A 19,267-nucleotide genomic window follows, 5' to 3' on the forward strand; every position below is an offset into this window, starting at 1 on the left:
CTCTTCCGATATATCCAACGCTGCTTCTCCTGCTCTTTCACACAGCGTCAAAACCACAGCAAGCGCTTTGTTGTTTTTTTAGTTCTGTAACTCTGGTCCAAATTGTTACTTCATTCATCCAACTTTTATATGGCTTCCCTTCGTCAAAGCCTGCTGGACTCTGTCATTGCTGACCATCATCTGCTACTCACGTTGCTCGACAACTGCTTTATTGGCAACCACCATGTTCACCACAAACTCCGTGCACAAGAACAAACCTCATTTCCTGTATCTCCACCTACTGATACAGGATCATTTCACACAAGTTGTTGTTTGAATAGCATATATTGCAACCAGTACAAAAATATTAGTACCTGTAACTTAACAATCGCAAGTTCTGCTGTGTATACCTGCTGTCCCTCAATTCACACACCTCTCTCTTTATCCTCTATTTCTGTCTCACTCTCCATGTCTTAGGTGAAGAAGAGCACCAAGAAGGTCCGTGTGACAGTCAAGCCTCATCTCCTCTTCAGGGTGAGTATGTTTGCCTGTTTGCACACGTCATGACAAGTGAATATGATTGCGTTCACACTGCTTTTAGATGTTTTAAACCCTGTCCTTATGAAGTCAGCTGATTGAAAGGATAACAGAATAAAACAACTGTTAATTGAGCCGCACACACATGTTTACAAAGTACTGAACATGTGTGTATGACTGCCTGTGTTTGCTGTAGCCCTTGGAGCAGCAGCAAGGCGTGGTTCCAGACCCGGATTCAGAGTATCGCCTGTTTGACAGAGTCGTCAACACCAGGGAGAGCTTCACCGTCCCACTGGGACTCCGAGGAACAATCATCGGCATTAAAGGAGGTGAGGACACAATGTTTCACTTCTTTCGTCCTGGTTTCTTCATATAGCTTCAGCTTTTTTTTTTAGAGGTAATGTGCGTTTGTATGATAAAAAGAAGAAATATACACATTTTAGAGATCATTCTCACTGTCTGTCTTTGTGGCTCCAGCGGAGCGTGAGGCAGAGGTCCTGTATGAAGTGCTTTTTGATGAAGAATTTGCTGGAGGTCTCAACATCAGGTAGTAACACTGACTAGGTGTATGTGCAAACGAACAGCTCAGAATTACACACAAATCACTCCACACATACACACACACATACAGAGCAGACCTGTGACTGCTGTGTGATTGGCGCGTGTCCTCAGGTGTACGTCGCCTCGTGGTTACCGCCTCCCCCCCTGCGCTCTCATTAACCTCTCCCACGGAGCCCGAGTGGATCACACCTCCCACAAACTCACCGCCATCGTCAAACCTCAGCCCGCCGCAGCCACAAACTTCAACTCACAGCGTCAGCTGGGCGGCCTGAACCACTCTCCACGTTCACCCTTTATGCCCACACAGGTAAGAGAGGAGCTGAACAATTTTATTTTTTTGTATGAAATTGAAAAACATTCTGACCTTTCTACTGACCTGTCACTCAACCCTCTGTCTCTCTTCGTTCCGCCTCTCTGCTCCTTATCTGCAGCATAACAACAAGCACGGTGTGGTGAAGGCAGCCGCCCAGGGCAACAGGAACTCTCCCTCTAAGGGTCTCATCCAGAAACAGCAGGCCAAGGTAAGTGCAGGCCCACCTGTGCTTAGACACCTCTCTCCTCTATGTGCCCTTTTCACCATGTGACCAAACAGATATATATTGAACATTTTCCAATTTTCTGTCTCTCTCTACTTCTTTGTCCAGAATAAAGTGGAGTACATTAATGTGTGGCAGTCTCTGCAGAGCTCTGGCCCTCCTCACAAACCTCCTGCTCACTGGCAAAATAATGTAAGTCTGAAGCTTTATATATGACGTTTGTGAAATGTAATGCTGTAGCCGTTTGTGATCTGTGTGTAAGTATTGCTCTCAAATCACCTGGTGATTCAGACGCCTGTCAAAGAAGGCCAACTGTTATTTACCTTGAAACCATATCGGCTTGTTTTCAACCTGTAATAGCAAAGCACTTGAAGGAGATCACCTGAAGAAGAATGACTGTAAGACTTCCACAGGGAAGACTTGATTTCATCACATGTTCAGTCATGTTTAAAGCCAGTCCTCTAGTTCCATGATCAAGCAGAAGTAAGAAATAAGTGCAGAGACATGAATTGGAGGGGATTTAAACTCGTGCAAGAACTCAGGCAAAACTTTCAGCAGCACGTAGTTTTGATTCGAAGCAGCACGTTAGCTCAAGGTAGCAAGGTAATATACATGCGTCAGTGCAAAGTGGGAGGTCTCCCACTTGTAAAGATGTTACAATTACAAAAAATAAATAAATAATTGTGTGCTTCCAACTGTAGGAAGGACAGTCCCAACAGGGTGGGAAACAGCACTCCAACAAAGATGTAAGTTTTGTTGCACAGAACATACCTGCACGCTGCCCCCAGCATCCAGGATGCGATTTCATTGAAGCTTGATGATGATCACACTGAGTCAGCCTGAAATTTTTGGATTTTGATTTATGTGTTAATTTGTAATAATGAACCATCAGTGGATTAGAGATGTGGATTAAGGTTTTATGTCAGGGAGATTCATAGAAGCTTTCTGTATTTTTATGTGTGTGTGTACAGTGAGTTGTGTTGGTGTGATTTTTGGATGCAGACCTTTGCTTTAATGTGTATGTGTGTGCTTTGCTTCTATTTATAGATGTGTGTGAGCGTGTGGCTACAATCGTGCTGCTTTGTGTGTGTATTTCGCAGGCCCCAGTTGGTGCCATCAAACTTTTGAAGAAAAATGAAGACGTCAACTCCATTGTCCCCTCACAGAACACAGCCAATAAGGTACAAACACAAACTTAAACCCCTTTATTCTCCTTAACCGAAGCCTGTTTTCCTTCTGTTTCCACCACTTTATGAGCATGTCTGAGCTGTAAGGGACTCTACACGTGTCGGGTTGCAGCCAGTCACTTGTTTGAAACCACAATGGGCAAAATATTGTTAGGACATTTCTAAATGTGTCCTCAGTGTATGTTTTAAAGTCTCTCTCCTCGTCCACTCTCCCGTCTCTTCACATATTTCTCTCACTTAGGCTGCGACCGAGTTTGAGGACCTGATAGCCAGTCTCAAGATCTCTAAGGGTAGCCAGCAGACCCCACCCCCTCCTGCTCCTCCACAAGCACCCACCAGCCAGTCAGATGGCCCGTTGTCTCCGCAGTCCTTCGCCATGGTGAGAGCCATGTAATGCATAAGCAGAATACATGAAGAAGATGTTTGAGATGAGCTAGTTGTAACAGAACTACCTGTGATATTGTGCAAACCTGTATTATATCACTGGTCATTTAGTCAGGTTAGCATGATTCTACTGGGTATGTGTGTCGTCTGTTGTAGAAGGGGACGCTGGTGCTGAAGGAGATGCTAAAGATTGACGGCGCTGGAACAGGAAGTCCTTCATCCCAGGAGGCGGCCAACAGCGCCGCCTTCGGTGGTCATCAGCAGAACAGGAGACGATCGTCCAAGAAACTAGGTACATAACTGATTACTGCACCACAGGCAAGTTTACTGTGAAGACATTTGGAGAAAAAGAATGTACCTGAACGCAGCATCTACCATATTGGCATTCTTCTCCCTTCAGCAGCTAACATGAACATCCCCCACGGTGATGCAGCTGTATTAGCATCTCCTGCGTCTGCTCCCTCCGCCAACATCTCCAATGCTGCGCTGAACAGCAAGGTGTCAGAGCTGGCGTGTGTCTGTGTGAGGCTAGGAATGCCACCACCCGAGTTCAGCTACATAGGCAACAGACAGGTAACACAGTGTAATGCTGCGCACGTCTAAAATGTGGTCTTACAATGTGTTTGGAGTCATATTCTACTGGGTATTACACACCTTTCACAAATAACTGCAGATAATTGTACTAGAAATCATCCAGCTGTTCTGCACATTAGTGTGTCTCTGTTTGTGTGTGGCGGCACTGACGTTGTCCTCTGTCCCCACAGGGTCTAGTAGTGTGTCAGGTGAAGCTGTCCAATGGGTTGATGGTTCACGGACCACAGTGCCAATCAGAAAATGATGCCAAGGAGAAAGCTGCCTTCTTTGCCCTCCAAAGACTGGTACACAACACACATGCACACACACAGGCACACTTATGAATCTTATTTTGATCGAAATGAATCACAAGTCATCGTTCATCAGACGCAACCTTAAAATTTTGATCCAAATCATTTGATGTAAAAACTGACCAAAATGAATAGATTCTTTTAGAAGAGGGGCAGAATGCAGGAAAAGACCACCTGACAGAGTCTGAAAGGCACTCAGAAGATCAGTGGTGTTATTTTTATTTGTTGTCTGGCTTATTGTGGCCTTACATCCACCCCAGGGACAGAGGTGGTGCTTCTTTAGAGTGGCCCATAAATTAGAACTGTCAAACTGTCACTGGTTCAAATCCAGCATGATTCAGTCAAAGCGCCCCAGAATTTCTCTGATTGTTCTGATTAGCTTTTCATAATCTCTGCTGTAAGGCCATCTGCCCTTGAAAGAGCCAAGAAAGAACCAGAATCCAGTCTAGAGATGATGGGCTGCGAACAATCCCCGTTAACATTACGAACTGTGCCTGGTCAGGCAACATGGTTTCCAGAAGAGGCTGTAAAAGTAAAACCTAGCAGGTGTTAATGTTCAGATGTACAACTAAAGCGTCTCTGTCTGTGTCCTCTGGCTCATCTGTAGAACTCAGTGGGATCAGGCTTCCCCCTCCCACCTCCTCTATACCCAGGAGTGGGTCAGATACGACCCCCACCCATGAACCCTGTCTTCAACCAACAAGGTCAGTCCTCCCTGCTGACCGTGGGATGTCATAGTCTGTTGCCGAGGCTGCGATAGAAGCAGCTGTCCTTCAATAAATAGAAAATGCAGGAAATGAATTGAAGCTTTTGTGTGAGGGGCTCTCATGAGAATGCTCTTTTTCTCCAGGTGGATTGCTGTTGCCTCCCCAGGGTTACGCCCCAGCCCCTCTGTGGGGAATGACGCTGCCCCCTCACCACCACCCGAACCAACCGTTCTGTGGAGCAGCAGGGACCTTCCCCGGTGCCGCCCGCCACCAGCCTGCAGCAGCGCCGCCTGTCGCCTCCCACCACCAGTTCATTCCATTACAGGTAGACTTTGTGGACTGCTCTTTCCTTCTTGTTGTCTTGTGCTGATACGGTCATTTAAAGCCAGCTCCCTGCTTGTCCTCTGAACCTGACAGGTGACTAAGAAGCGAGTCTCAGCCAACAAGAAGAACCAGGAAACTCGAGAGTTTTACAGTGCCGCCCAAACCGTGGCCAGACACCAGTCACAGAGAGGCCAGAACCAGCCCCCTGGCCAATCACAGGCTCAGAGCGGTAAAGTCGACCAGCCGCACCAACACTCCACCAACAGCCACCCCTCCTCGTCCAGTCCTGGCCCAGCAGACGGCCTTTCCGCGACGACAGCGGCCCCGCACACGCCCCCGCGACAAAACATGCCAGCAACAGGCCACACCCCTGGCTCCGCCTCCAAGAGGAAGCACAGAAAGCTGGCCGTCAACTTCGAGGCGGCTAAAGTCTCTGAGTGATGAGCTGATGTGTGTGTGTGTGTGTGTGTGTGTGTGTGTGTGTGTGAGGAGAAAGAGGCATGTTTGGTGTTTTTAAGCTGCTGTTTTAAGCCTGACTCAGCATCTCTGATCAAAACCTCGTCAATGTGAAAGTGTCTTTACGCTCATCATCTCCGTGTAGAGCTTCAGGCGAGGCCAGGGCGCAGAGCAAACGTCGTTTTATTCGTTTCCCTTCCTCATGTGAGCAAAGCGATTCCCACTTTGACTCCGCCGTCTGCCTCAAGACACGACCCGAAAGCTCCCCTCACCTCGTCACTTGACTCCTGTCAGAGAAGCAAAGTCTACCAAACATGGCTGTTGTGGTTCTGTGTTCCCGGTGTGGAATGTGTTACTGGTGTGGAAAGGAATCCAGTGCATTCTGGGATGTTTTCTTTCTTCTTTGGGTCTTTCCTTATAGAGGTTGGTTTCCTCTTCTGAGCAGCTTCAAGTCTTATTTAGTCTTTATTCAGCGCACTTAAAGGAAAACTGGGGTTTATTATACCTCGCATTTCATTTCTGTAGCTCTGACTGTTAATTCCATCAGTGTTGATGCTCAAAATTGGTCCAGCAGGACAACAAAAGCAAACCGTCAGTGATCGTGACCCAAACACTCAGCCGTAAACATCCGTCCTGCTCGTGTTTGCACCTGTTTCTTATGATGTTGCTCAACAGATCATCATAGCTGGTAGAACAGCTGGCCGGAGCTCCAAAAATCAAACCCATGCTCTGGTTAAGAGGAGTGGAGTGAAACACTGCCTTAAGAGTGCATCGTCTTCATTAAATGTACATTTTAGAGAAAATCCAAGTGGGGAAATAAAAATTTAATTGAATAGCCACGTTCTGACGCCAGCACACTGAAACCAACTAAGTGGCTCAGAGGAAAAAGAGTTTTCAGTTTGGGGAATAACGCAGCCTATAGAATCAGAAATCAGTGTGGTCATTGTTATTATTCATGTTGCTTTCTTTCGGCCGCTCCGGTCAGTCGTTGCATCGTCCCTCTCCCTCAAATGTTGCTTTGCGTGCGGACGGCGGCCGAGACTTGAGACCAGATGTGTTGAGATTTATCATATTCCTGATAGTCCTCGATGTTTTGTGAAACCTCTTCAATCGAATTCGGATCTTGGTTCTCCCCTCTGAAGCCCTCTTCACGCCCTCACATTTGCACAGCAGTGGCGGCTACTTCCTGCTTTCCTCGTAAACGTAGTAAATGCTAAGCTCTTCACCTGCTCATCATTAGAAAACTAGCTTGAATGCATATGATGCTGCCTTGGCCTTGTTTTGTTTTTTAGGGGGGTGTTAGTGTTTAACTCTGGATCAAACTGGGCCTTCTATCATCAGCGTTGTCGGGTTTGGATCAGTGGTGTTAATCAGGCACAACATCGTTCATCTGTTTGAATGTTTCTCTTTGTGTTGTGATCTTTGCTTCCCATCCAGTCTGACAGCCTTTCATTTCCTTCAGGCTTTTGACGCCTTGCTGCATTTTTCTATTGTTTATGCCATAATGACACAGCCAAAGTAAAAGTGAGTGCACACATGGCAGAATTAGACATTAGAATTGATTGGAACACACACACAAACACACACACACACACACACTGTACGTGCGATGTTATTGCCATGGCAGAGCTTAACACCAGCACATAGCCCAGAGTCAAACAGCGTTAGAATAGCCAGATGTGTCCATTTTATTCGTGCAGCTGGACCTTATGAAGATTGAATTTGACCGATGATCAGTCACACTTGTTGGGTTGTTTGGACCTACAGGAACCTTCACACTGCCAGATTCCAAAAGCATCTTGATACAAAGTCAGTCTTTCCAATATTTTTAATTGAGTAGCACCAGAGTTTGTGGTTGATTTTACACAGGCGCAAAAAAACAACCTTCTTTATTTCTATTTTCTTGATTCCACGAGTGTATTTTTTAACTGCTAAGGTTACAGATTTGTTTCTTGTGAATATGGGAGCTCACACAGTTGATAAGTTTATGGAATATTGGGCTTTTCTTGAATAAAGATAGGAAAAATGTCCCATGTATGTACTTCATATTCAATTGAAACCAACATTTCTATTTCTGATGTTCCGTTCTGATGTCGCATACAGGACAGTTTCTATTGGTCCAAACTTTTCATTTTAATGTGTCTCTACTATCATTGATTATCTTGGCTAAGAAAGACAAAAGAAAGCACTGATGTACAGAGATGCCTTACGCTCCCAGAAGTTATTTTTGGATCTGTGAAAATGCAGCGTTCTCAGTGTTGTACTGATCTATTTAAATTGTTTATAGTTGCATCATATAAATGATGCTAAATGAAGTGTCTCCAAGGTGCTTTTGGGAACATTCTTCCTAGTTTTGGTGGTTTTCTGAAGCTGTTTGGCTATTTTAAATTCTTTGCTTTATTATGAACCTCTATACACGTCTGGACTTATCTACACAAACATGCACGCGTATAAAATCTCTCTATTTTAAAGATCTTTTTTTCTTTTTGAAGCTATGGATTTTATGGCTACCGTTTTTATAGGCGTTTTTTTTCTAAGCAATCTGAGTAATAATTGTTTCAGTCATGGTTGTGGTGGAGCTGCAGCGATGGAAGCAGCTGCAGTGACTCGTGAAGCCTATTTTCTTTGTCCTTGTTTTTTGGGACACATGCGTACAGTATGTTTTTGGTGTTTGCTGTTTTAAGACAGAAGTCCTTACGCCAACCCTGTGACTCAAGTCTGTATGACTCTGGTGCAATAAGGGGAGGTTTTAAAACATTTTGGAAATTGAAGCACACCTGTTGTGTATCTATTGTTTTTTGTTTTTGTTTTGTTTGTTTTTTTTGGGGGGGGGGGTGAAACAAAGTAGAGACTTCTCCATATGCAGAGATAATGACTTGCTGTTTTAATTCAGGAATGTGCTGTACATACCCATTTAATTAAAGTGAATCTTTTGTTACAGCGTGGCTGCTTCCTTTGGCCTCAGAAACTGCATGATGGATCCTAAATCCATACGTCTACCGGACATCCCGCTTACTTTTTAAAATGTTTTAATTGACATTTTAAGTCAGGCCATTTATGTGTTCATGAAGAAACAACAAAATTTGCTTCCTATTAATGAAAAATTCAATTCAGAAGGAATGAAACACACCTTTGCTCAGTTCAGTACACTCAGGGGTTTAACTGCTACAGTCTGAAGTGCTCTGATATGACCATTGTGCTAGCTTTTAGCATTGGCATGAAGTCAGTCAACGTCACTTTCAGAGCAATAAGCTTAGCTACCATTAGCTAGAGGTTGCTAACCATTTGCTAACCAGACCATGCAAGGCTGGAGCAAAAACAACAGAGCAAGGGTCCTTTTTATTTCCTATAAATTCAACTTTTCATTCATACAAGTCATTTTGGATTGCTTCTTCTGTTAAGCACTGAATATATGAAATGATGATTAAAGTGTTCATACTTCTGCGCACACCCTGTTTTCATTGGTTTGACTTTCATTCAGTTCATGAAAGTGCATCAGAAATATCAGATCCCACAATAAAAAAAAGTCTTATTTCATTGAAAGAAAAAAAAAAACTATAGAAATTTTAGAGTTGTCTTCATATCTGCTGGGAGGATTTGAACATGTGTTCATTTAAACTGCAAATTTAAAGAGACTGGGGAGCAACATTTATGCTTTGAAGAACACTGAAGGAGTCTCCACATTAAAAAAACAACACAAAATAAGACATTTATTCAGTGAGCACCAGTCAGTCAGTACAATCCTCCTTTTTCCTCCAAGGCTCAAGTTTTGTTGAAACAGTAACAGAATCAGACATCAGGGAAAGTAACTTTGAAAAAGAAAACATTTCAAACTTTGTGTGCCTTTCAGCCAGGCCTACGTCTCACCGGTGAGGGAAAATCTTCAGTCATTTAGTGTGCACCACACAGAATCTGCCTCTACTGAGTAAAAAAAACAAAACATTTGGACAATAACAACACACATATATATGTACAGGTTCCAATTTCACCAAAATCTGAAAGTGAACTCGCTAGATTTTCACACTAAGTCCTGCTACTGTATAAATACATGAAAATCACTCGCTGATTTCAACTCTAAAGCTAATGCTAAAGCACTGATGTTAATGTTGAGACTAGTTCAAATCACTTTACTGCAAGCAGCAGGACCAAAGCAAAGAAATAATTGATCTATTATCCTGATTTGGAACGTCAATATTTAATACTGGATTATGGGATGCCAATTAATAATTCAACTGATAAATAGATGCAACACAAGGTGAGCGAAGTTGGTGAGTCAACATGTTTTCAGCAGGGGGTTCGTCTGCATGACCAATCTCTTTCATTTTTGTTTAATGTCTGTAGATTGAACCATTAGAGAGATCATAGTGGTAAAATGTTTTTTTTTTTCTTTCTTTTGGTAAATTCCAGCCAGTTTTTGGCTTTTCAGTGGCCTGAAAAACATGGATAGACGATGCTGTGATTTGTTGACTTTGCTTGGAGGAAGTCACTTACATAAACTGTATTTACATCTGAGATATGACAGAAAAAGACGGACACTGGTGTCCAACATTAGAGGGTAGCAGTCACTCAAATAAAAAGTCTGACACAAGAAATGTCTCATTACACGTGTGCAGTAAACCAAATGTTTTCCTCCTATTTCACATTGTGCTCACACTTAAAATGTAAGTCTGGTAATAACCTATATTCTTTCTTCATGTCAACAAATCCCATGTAAAGACCCAAACCAACAGTGAACGTATGCTACTAACAAGTATTGTGTGTGTATCCAAAGCCTGGTGTATCTCCATCCTCTGTACCATAGAGTTCCACTGTTGTCCAACAGCAATTAAAAGCACATCAGTGAGCCGCGCTGTTGGACTGGGTGACATGTTTCTTCATTCCATGAACACACACACTGTAGGTTATTTTCACCCGATCCCTCATACACTGTCCTGCTGCTGTAAATACTCAGTAGAGCACCAAATGTGTATTAATCCGCAGCTGAAAATAGTTCCCAACAAATGCACTCTATTTCCTCCTGTGTGAGTAACATTTGATTATAACTACAGTGATAACCTTTTACTGAGGCTTTCAACACTTAACACTTCTGATCTGTTTTGAAAGATTTACGCCTTCTTTAGCAACCAGTGGTGTTCTGGCTGAGAACCACAGATAGTGTAGGAAAGTATCGAGGGACGGACCAACACAGTTTTGGTGTTTTCACGGGGTTCGTTGACAAGAACAGAAATATACAATGCTGCCCTTTAGAGGGAAACCCTCATCCTAAACGCCTCGAAATGATTTATTTCTTGCACAACCTGCAGTGTAAGTACAGCCTCTCTCTTCACCACTCTCCAAAACCAGCTAGCTTTGATAGGCAACACTAAACTAACACTGTCATGTTTAGAAAGGAGACTGAAATAAGGACCATGTTTACACCAAATTCAATTCCATTAACATAAAAAAGATGTCAAGAAATGAATAATAGTATTAATAAATACTACAATACCTTTTTCCCTGCAAAGGAAATCGAACACAGATTTATGCTGATGGTTTGACAAGTTTTAGCCCAGAAATCTTAAATCACACTGTGTACTTTACATCACAGCGGACCATTTTGCAAATCTTGGTGTTGTATTAAAGAACATTTCATGTATTTCTTCCTGTTCTCGACAGCCGGTGGTCTCCATCTCTTTGTTCAAGTCGTGTAATCCATCACAGTGAACATCAAGTCGACGTTACTCTTGTAGGGATGTTGTTGTTGTGAGGTGTTGATGTTCACAGTGATGGACCACCAAGAGTCTGGTAGCTCATTTTTGTTCTGTTGGGAAACCGATGGGAACCAACGGCTGCATGGAACTGCAGGAGAAATACTCCAGATACACATGTTTGAAAACGATGAGCAGAAATGTAAAGTATAAAGGATTTGTAGTTGTGGTGATAAAACACTGGTATGGTCTGTTAAGTTATTCACCTCTGCTGATATCTCTCTTTCCACAACACACACTGTAAATCCCAATGCTGTTACATGTTCATAGTGAATATAAATAACTTAAATCTAGACTGGGACAGATGCGTGGCAACATTATGAAGTGTCGGGTTACACATTGGCACTAAAGATGAAGCTTAACAAAGTGAAAAGAACTGAAATGTGCGTGCATGTTGCTCGTGTGTCGTGTTGGCACCTGCTGCATGTTAACGTGTGTGTGTTTCACCTGCATGTATGAACGCAAGTGCCTTTTGTCTGTGTACGCCGATGTAAATTCCATGCACTGATATGTCATCGTAATGTGTGTATGTGCCTGCATGTGTCTCCCATTTAAATGAAAATGTATGTGCGCTGTGTCGCTTTTTCTACTCTGCACCTTCAGCATGCCTGCATGTGTTAGTGTGTGTGTGTGTGTGTGTGTGTTTCCCCTCCTGTCCTCTTCAGGTTCTCCTTTGATGTGTGTTCCCCACATATGTGTTCTCTATGCACAGCACGATGTAGTGGTTGGAGCAGGAGCGGGTGTGTTGTCCTAACAGTCGTCCCGTCTGCAGCAGCGCGGCCTGGCCCGTCACCGCCATGTCAGCTGTCCTCCACGCCTCGCAGTAGTTAGTGGTCAGACGGATGCCCACCGCGCTGGAGCCGTGCCATACCAACTTCTCTGGCCTGGGGGAACGAGGGAGAGACACTTGGTGAAACCTGCAGATCAGGTAACTCTAATTTGCCCACAGGTGTTTATAGCTCTGTGAAGGCCTAAAGCTGAGATCAGAACCAGGCCCCTACACATGTTTTTAAGACCTGACTGAACCTAACTGGTGCGACCAAACTTACAATCAAAAACTAAGCTTTGAAGCTTTCTTTATCTCATCCATTATTAGCCTGATAGCATGTCAGGCTAATGCAACACATTGGCTACATGCTTCCTTCTCTTAGGCATTGTGCGCCTACTTGCTACACATGACATGCGTGGAAGCAGATGACTGTACAGTCAAAGAGAGAAAGAAATAAAGAGAGAAATTTCCTCAGAATGACTCATAATCTGATAAATATTATGCATGACGAATTAACACGAGGTTAGGTCAATCATTAATAACCCCAACCTGACCCGAGTCTGTTACAAGTGTTACGATTTAATGTGTTTGAAAACCTTTCTAGACCTGTGAAGCACACTTGTTTGACCCAGTCTGTCACCAGATGCATGCTGGGATGCAACCCTGAACAGGAAAAGGTAAAATTATCAGTTTGGATGAAACACACACACACACACACACACACACACACACACACACACACACACACACACACACACACTCACCATGCTGAGTCAGTCATCACATTGCGTCCGTCAAATGAGTAGATGGGTGTGGACGGGTTAAACGTGCCTCCATTCCCAGAGAAGATGGACATCCAGCTACTGAACAACACTTCACCCTGCGTGGAGAGACGGATAAAAGTGAACTGAATGATCTGGGAAGAAGAAGTGAATCTGTATAATCTTTAAATGAAACTAAATGGAAATATGATTTCCTCCTCACCCTCAGATTAACCACGGGCATGTCAGTGCGGTCCGCCTTCCTCACGATGGTGGCCAGGTCCTGGAGGTGCGAGGACAGGAAGGCCCTGTAGGTGGCTGTTAGCCCCATGGAGCGTGCCTGCTGGTAGCACTGGAAGTCTGCCCCCCGGATGCCTCGCATGTCCCCTTTCAGCGGGGTGTTCAGCGCGACCAGGTGGAGCTGAGGCAGAGAAGAACACAGCGGATCCGACACATTACTCATCACAAATCTGGCATCAGCCGGGCGTGCTGGAGTCAGGCTGGTGCTGGGCGGAGGAATTTCAGTATGTGTGCATGCATGTGTGTGCTGGTAGGTGTGTGTCGAGGTGTTTGCTCACCCCAGGTACAGCGTTGAAGGTCTGTGGTAGAACATTATAGCTGGGCTGGTATCCTCTGCTGCCCTCCTGAAGCTCCTGTTCAACAAAAACAGGAAGTTATGTTGACTTTGATATGTAAGGTGTGTGTGTGTGTGTGTGTGTGTGTGAGAGAGAGAGAGAGAGAGAGAGAGAGAGAGAACCTGGCTGTGGGCCCTGTGTGGTCTGCCCCATTCTCCAGATCTGCTGAGGGCCTGAGATGCTGCTGGTGAGGACGGCCCATTCTGGATCAACTCTCCAAGCTGAAAGGACACACACACACACACACACACACACACACACATCCAGACTCTGGTTCACAGCTATCGCCCCATGTTGATCCCAGCAGTCAAATCTGCTTTAATCAGGTTAAATGGCTCTTTAGATAATGACACAAATGTTACATGGAGACCACCTGTAGGTCAGTTTCAAAGTTAAGAATAGCTCTTCATATTCAGAACTTGGTGAATTACGACTCATCAACAGGTGGTGTTGGTGACATATTTTACCTTCTGTAACACTGATATTATATGTTTGTACAGTGATAAGAAATAACACATGATTAAGAGAAGGAGCATAAAGTCCACACGTCAAACCAAACAAACAGGTCACAACACACACCTGGATCTTGCGCCACCCGTTGCGTGCTCTGATGTACAGCTCGCCTCCCTTCTCAGACACGTAGACCAGTGTTCCCTCTGCAGCCCGGTGGGTCTCTCTGTTCAGAGCGTGGATCGTCTTGTAGGTGGTCACCTGAATGAACACGGCATCACAGCATCAGTGCTGTGCCTTCAGGACACTCTGACAGGATGTTATAGCTCAGCGTCCACATGAAGGCAAATCATGTTAGAATAAAGCTTCAGATCAGAGTTAGTTAGTATTTCTGACATGATACAGCAGATCAGGGGTAAAAAGCGTTGCTCGGTGGCAGGTATCTTACCGGGTTGGCATATCCTGGAGACCCTGGTGGGCCGGGGGGGCCAGGAGGTCCGGGGATGCTGACAGCTGATGAAGACGCATCAGAAATACATTGAATTAAAAACATTTCATGCATAAACACGAGGTTTATAACGTCTGATCCATAACTTTTATGGATATAAGCTGAGGTTTCCGCCATCCCTCGCCTTCACATGCACATACTTGACCCATATGCAGGTGCAGGCCCTGGGGGTCCAGCAGGCCCTGGCGGCCCTCGGGGACCAGGTCGTCCAAACCCAGTGGCCCCAGGCTGACCCGGAGAACCAGCAGGTCCTGGAGGACCAACGATGGACTCCCCTTTTGGGCCCTGCAGCATCACACAATCAGACAAAGAGTATTTTCAAAGTGATTTTCATTCAAGCTGCACGTGTTCACTCTCTGCTACTCAAACTGAATCAGCTGAATAATTGATTATTGATAATTGATTGATGTAATTAGAATAGTATTTTCGGGATGTAGCTTCTTATTATAGAACTCACCACAAGTCCTGACCTCCCAGGCAGTCCTGGAGGACCAGGCACACCGCTGTCACCCTTCTCTCCCTTCTGACCTTGGTATCCCTGATCACCTCTGGCACCCTGAGGGATCCATAAAAAAAGAGACGAACATATAGATCACCCACAGGCCATTTAAAGATAAGTTCCGGAGGATCCAGACGCTTATTGCACTGTCATTATATTATCTTGATTTTCCTTCTCTCAAACTATCTCAAACTATCAAACTAACTTTTTGTTTATAAAGATAATCACAGCCTCTCACTTGTCAGCCAAACTGAATGAGAAGTCAGTAAATTCAGCCATAAAAATCCAAAACAGTGAGCTGAGAGACACCAAAATGCTCTGTGGGTTTCTAAATACGAGCATCCCTCTCCACATAACACACAGTCATCTGATCCATTGTTGATATAAAAATACTAATCAGTGCACCTTTAACAGGACCTGAATCCTCACTCAAATAATCTAGATGTTGACAGTGTGTGTTTTTTATGTGGAAGCTGGACTGATGCCCTTTTTCATTTTTCCATTTTTTATGACCTATAGTATATGGTGAATTGGTACTCACCACAATTCCATCTGGAAGCCCGGGAGCTGAGAAAAAAAAAATGCTGCAGTCATTTTCCATTCAAAAATATGTTTTTAAGCAAATCTGTTTAAACCAAATGTGGACCCAGATTGTAAGAGACAATCAGTGGCAGTAAATGAGACTTGTCCGTTGTAAAGCTCTTACCAGGGGTTCCTGGCTCTCCAGGTTGTCCCACTTCTCCTTTGTCTCCTTTCACTGACTCCTATACACACACACACACACACACACACACACACCCATTACACAGATACCAGCACGTTTTTGATAGCAGACAAACAGCCAGCACCAATGCACAGACTGCTGGACACATGGACTGAATACATTTTTAAGTCAAGCGTGTGTAACGAACATGTTAAAAATAGTCAAACACGACACAGGCGTCCGTAGTTAGAACATTACTGTCAGCTCTGCAAAAACACCTGTTAAATACAGCGGATGCATGCTCGAGACGGCAGCACGAACAGCCCCCTCCTGGCTGTGGTGGTTAAAGTACAACAGGTTAGGGGACAGGGTTAAAACGGCTGATCTGAATGATGGGGAATTCAGACTGTTCTTTAATGGGGGAATGTGTTTTACAACAACTGTCATTGGCCCCTGCCAGACCACACCTGGACCACTGCTGCTACTCAAAGCACTTTCAACTGTCAGCTCGGGATGATTTGCACACGCCACATATGATGCACCCTGGCATGGCTGAGTTACATCATTACCCGTTGTAGTGTTATTTTGAGGAATATGTGTGGTTGCTCACATATGGCTTTGAGTTTCAATAATGAACCAGGCCATACCAGACATAATGAGATTTTAACATACAAATCTGTCGACCGCATAATTGAAGACGGATAAGTCATTTTATCTGTTAGGTGAAAGTTTAGAGGTTTTTTTTCATGCATTTATGAAGGGGCCCGTCTACCACACCGAAAACCTAAAAAGAGGCATTTGGAGAAAAAGGAGCCAAATTCCAATCAGACTTATCATGTCCAACAAACCGTCATGAGTAGGTTTTAATGAAATTATATTTTCCATCAAATCCCACATGTAAATTTTATTGTATTGAACTTTGCACACCGACTGCTATTTTGATGAGAATTTGTGCATAATCCCTGCATTGCGCCTTTCACCAGTTTACTTGATTGGAATTCAGTCTAGAAGAAACTGCAGCATCACCAGAGGCCACAGGAGACACAAACAGAACGTTTTAAAGCAGAACCCACAAACCCAGCACCATGAGAGCAGATCGCCTGAAACCACTTCTAACTACAGCGGGGAAACAGGCACTCACATCTTTATTTAGGGCAAAAATGTGTAAAAATGAACAAGAAAGTCCTGCACTCAAAATTTAGCACAAAATTAGCATCAAAATATACTTAAAGCACCAAAAGTAGTGCCAATTATGCAGAATGGTCCATTTCAGAGTAATATCTATTATATTGGATTACAACCCTGTTTCCAAAAATGTTGGGATGCTGTGTAAAATGTGAATAGAAACAGAATGGGTTGATTTGCAAAACACTGAAACCCCATATTTGATTGAAAATAGCAGAAAAACAAAACATTAAATGTTGAAACTGAGAAATGTTTTTTAAAATATCCTAATTTAGAATTTGATGGTAGCAACACGTTTCTAAAAGTTTGGACAGTGGCAACAAAAGACTGGAAAAGTTGTGAAATGCTGAAAGAAAACAGCTGGTGGAAGATCTCACAGTTAATTAGGTTCACTGGCAACAGGTGAGTCACATGATCGGGTATAAAAAGAGCCTCCAGAGAGGCTGAGTGTTCTGAAGTAAAGATGGGGAGGGCTTCATCACTCTGTGACACACTGCGCTGGAAAATAGTGCAACAATTTAAGAATAAGTGCAAAGAATGTGTGGATTTCACTGTCTACAGTAGATAATGTCATTAAAAGGTTCAGAGAATCTGAGGAAATCTCTGTACACAAGGGACAAGGCTGAAAACCAGTATTTGATGGCTGTGATCTTCAGGCCTCAGACGGCGCTGCAGTGAAAACAGACAGGACTCTGTAGTGGACGTCACTGCATGGGCTCGGGAAGGGACAGTGCAGGCCTCTATTTCACCAACACGATGCCAAACCACATTCTGCTCTTATTCCAACAGTGCGGCTCCGTAGTAAAAGAGTCCAGCTGCTAAACTGACCTGCCTGTCACCCACTGAAAATGTTTGGCGCATTATAAAATGTAAAATACGACAAAGGAGACCTCGAACTGTTGAGAAACTGAACTACGTGACAGCAGCTGGTCTCCTCAGCTCCCAAACACTTACAGAGTGTTGTTCAGAGAAGAGGTGATGCAGCAGAGAGCTGAACCTGAACCTGACACAACTTTATTCAAACATGCTGCTGCTAACCAAAAAAAAAAAAAAAAAAGACAATTCAGAGATTCAGCATTTGATATGTCGTCTTCGTGCTATTTTCAATTAAAAATGGGGTTTCAGTGTTCATCACACTCTGTTTCTGTTCACATTTTACACAGTGCCCCAACATTTGTGGAAACAGGGTTGCTGAATTATTGATAGAAAGTGTGTGTGTGTCACTTTAACGCTGCAGCTGGTGAAGGTGGGGCTCATTTTTACTTGTTGATTATCTGAATCTATCTGCAACATAACTAACCTCATCAAATAAACATAGTGGATTAAAATGTACAATGTTTCCTTCAGAAATGTAGTACAGTGGAAGTATAAAGCAGCATAAAAAGAAGTTACTTAAGTAGAGCACAAGTACCTAAAATGTGTACTTAAGTACAGTACTTGAGTAAATGTACTTAGTTACTTTCCACCACTGTCTTTCTACCTGATGAAAGGCAGGCCAGAGTTTGATATATCTCACTTTAAATACAATCAATTCACAATGGAGCTTTTCTTTGGAACAGATGAAAATCAAAAGCCTGTCATGGCCAACATTTTAGCAATTTATTCTCTATAAATTCCCTTTTTGAACTGATTGAACTGAAAAGTGACATGGCACCAACTCTGATGTACATCCAGTAGAAGGATGAGTATGAACACTGCCAGTTCTGTTTTCTGCTTCCTCTTCCTGAGATGACGAGGACAGCGAGGACAGACGAGGCAAGCAGGATTCAGACTCAGACCCCCTTTAGCACCCTGCATTAACGTTCATCCTGGGTGATCAGACCGGATTGAACAAACACGCAGAACATCTGGGTGTTAATGAACCCAGGATGCAGCCACGTCATGTTCACAGGTGGCTACTTGATCTATAATCTCTGTCAGGGTGGTAAGATAATGAAATACATGTCTGGATACAATCTGTATCCAAGAAGAATGGATGAACTGAGGCCAGACCCGCAGACATGTAGCCTTTTCAAAGATCACTAGGACAGACGGGGGGGAGGAGAGGAGAAAATGAAGGGAGGATGGACAGGGTGGGGGGGAGACGGGGTGCTGTTTGTAGCCCAGACCAGAGAGCTGCCATGCTGCTACACCCACACACCAACAGAACCACCGGATGGTCCGATTTCAAACTGAAACAGACCAATCAGATGGTCCGACTCAGACTTACTCGTCCCTTCTTGCAGTGCGGTCTGGGGCGCACTGGAAACACTGTCTTTAAAATTCAAAGAAGAGCAGTGGGATCAGACCGAATGATCAATCAACTTCAAATCAACTGGAATGAGGCAGATCAAACTGTGTAGGTGACATTTACAGATTACAGATGCAGTTTTATAGAGCTATGCAAAACATATGTCTGTGAAAAAAGCATTGGCTATAACTGTTGGCTGTTTATCATCATCATCATCATCATCTC

The 19,267-nt window shown here is 43.8% G+C and overlaps 2 protein-coding genes across 3 annotated transcripts in view; one reads left to right on the forward strand and one right to left on the reverse strand.

Annotated features, from left to right (window-relative positions):
* Positions 1-9,003, forward strand: part of LOC121614813 (5'-3' exoribonuclease 1-like) — a 9,839-nt gene extending 836 nt beyond the window's left edge. Inside the window, exons 2-16 of the mRNA XM_041948899.1 lie at positions 457-513; positions 713-845; positions 994-1,063; positions 1,189-1,384; positions 1,509-1,598; positions 1,722-1,805; positions 2,315-2,359; positions 2,714-2,794; positions 3,042-3,179; positions 3,341-3,476; positions 3,585-3,757; positions 3,949-4,062; positions 4,676-4,772; positions 4,919-5,100; positions 5,193-9,003. Coding sequence (XP_041804833.1) covers positions 457-513; positions 713-845; positions 994-1,063; positions 1,189-1,384; positions 1,509-1,598; positions 1,722-1,805; positions 2,315-2,359; positions 2,714-2,794; positions 3,042-3,179; positions 3,341-3,476; positions 3,585-3,757; positions 3,949-4,062; positions 4,676-4,772; positions 4,919-5,100; positions 5,193-5,540 — 1,944 coding nt within the window. The 3' untranslated portion in view covers positions 5,541-9,003. The remainder of the gene's footprint in view (positions 1-456; positions 514-712; positions 846-993; positions 1,064-1,188; positions 1,385-1,508; positions 1,599-1,721; positions 1,806-2,314; positions 2,360-2,713; positions 2,795-3,041; positions 3,180-3,340; positions 3,477-3,584; positions 3,758-3,948; positions 4,063-4,675; positions 4,773-4,918; positions 5,101-5,192) is intronic.
* A 276-nt stretch (positions 9,004-9,279) lies between these two features.
* Positions 9,280-19,267, reverse strand: part of LOC121614541 (collagen alpha-1(XVIII) chain-like) — a 49,805-nt gene continuing 39,817 nt past the window's right edge. The window contains exons 32-43 of one of the 2 annotated variants that reach the window (XM_041948465.1): positions 19,022-19,066; positions 15,631-15,688; positions 15,466-15,491; positions 14,883-14,981; positions 14,566-14,710; positions 14,366-14,430; positions 14,047-14,178; positions 13,590-13,688; positions 13,411-13,485; positions 13,056-13,253; positions 12,836-12,951; positions 9,280-12,186 (exon numbers count right to left, since the gene is read on the reverse strand). In XM_041948465.1, coding sequence (XP_041804399.1) covers positions 11,964-12,186; positions 12,836-12,951; positions 13,056-13,253; positions 13,411-13,485; positions 13,590-13,688; positions 14,047-14,178; positions 14,366-14,430; positions 14,566-14,710; positions 14,883-14,981; positions 15,466-15,491; positions 15,631-15,688; positions 19,022-19,066 — 1,281 coding nt within the window. In that variant the 3' untranslated portion in view covers positions 9,280-11,963. The remainder of the gene's footprint in view (positions 12,187-12,835; positions 12,952-13,055; positions 13,254-13,410; positions 13,486-13,589; positions 13,689-14,046; positions 14,179-14,365; positions 14,431-14,565; positions 14,711-14,882; positions 14,982-15,465; positions 15,492-15,630; positions 15,689-19,021; positions 19,067-19,267) is intronic. The other variant, XM_041948466.1, reaches the window with a different exon arrangement.

Source organism: Chelmon rostratus, chromosome 12, assembly GCF_017976325.1.
Source record: "Chelmon rostratus isolate fCheRos1 chromosome 12, fCheRos1.pri, whole genome shotgun sequence".
NCBI lineage: Eukaryota > Metazoa > Chordata > Actinopteri > Chaetodontiformes > Chaetodontidae > Chelmon > Chelmon rostratus.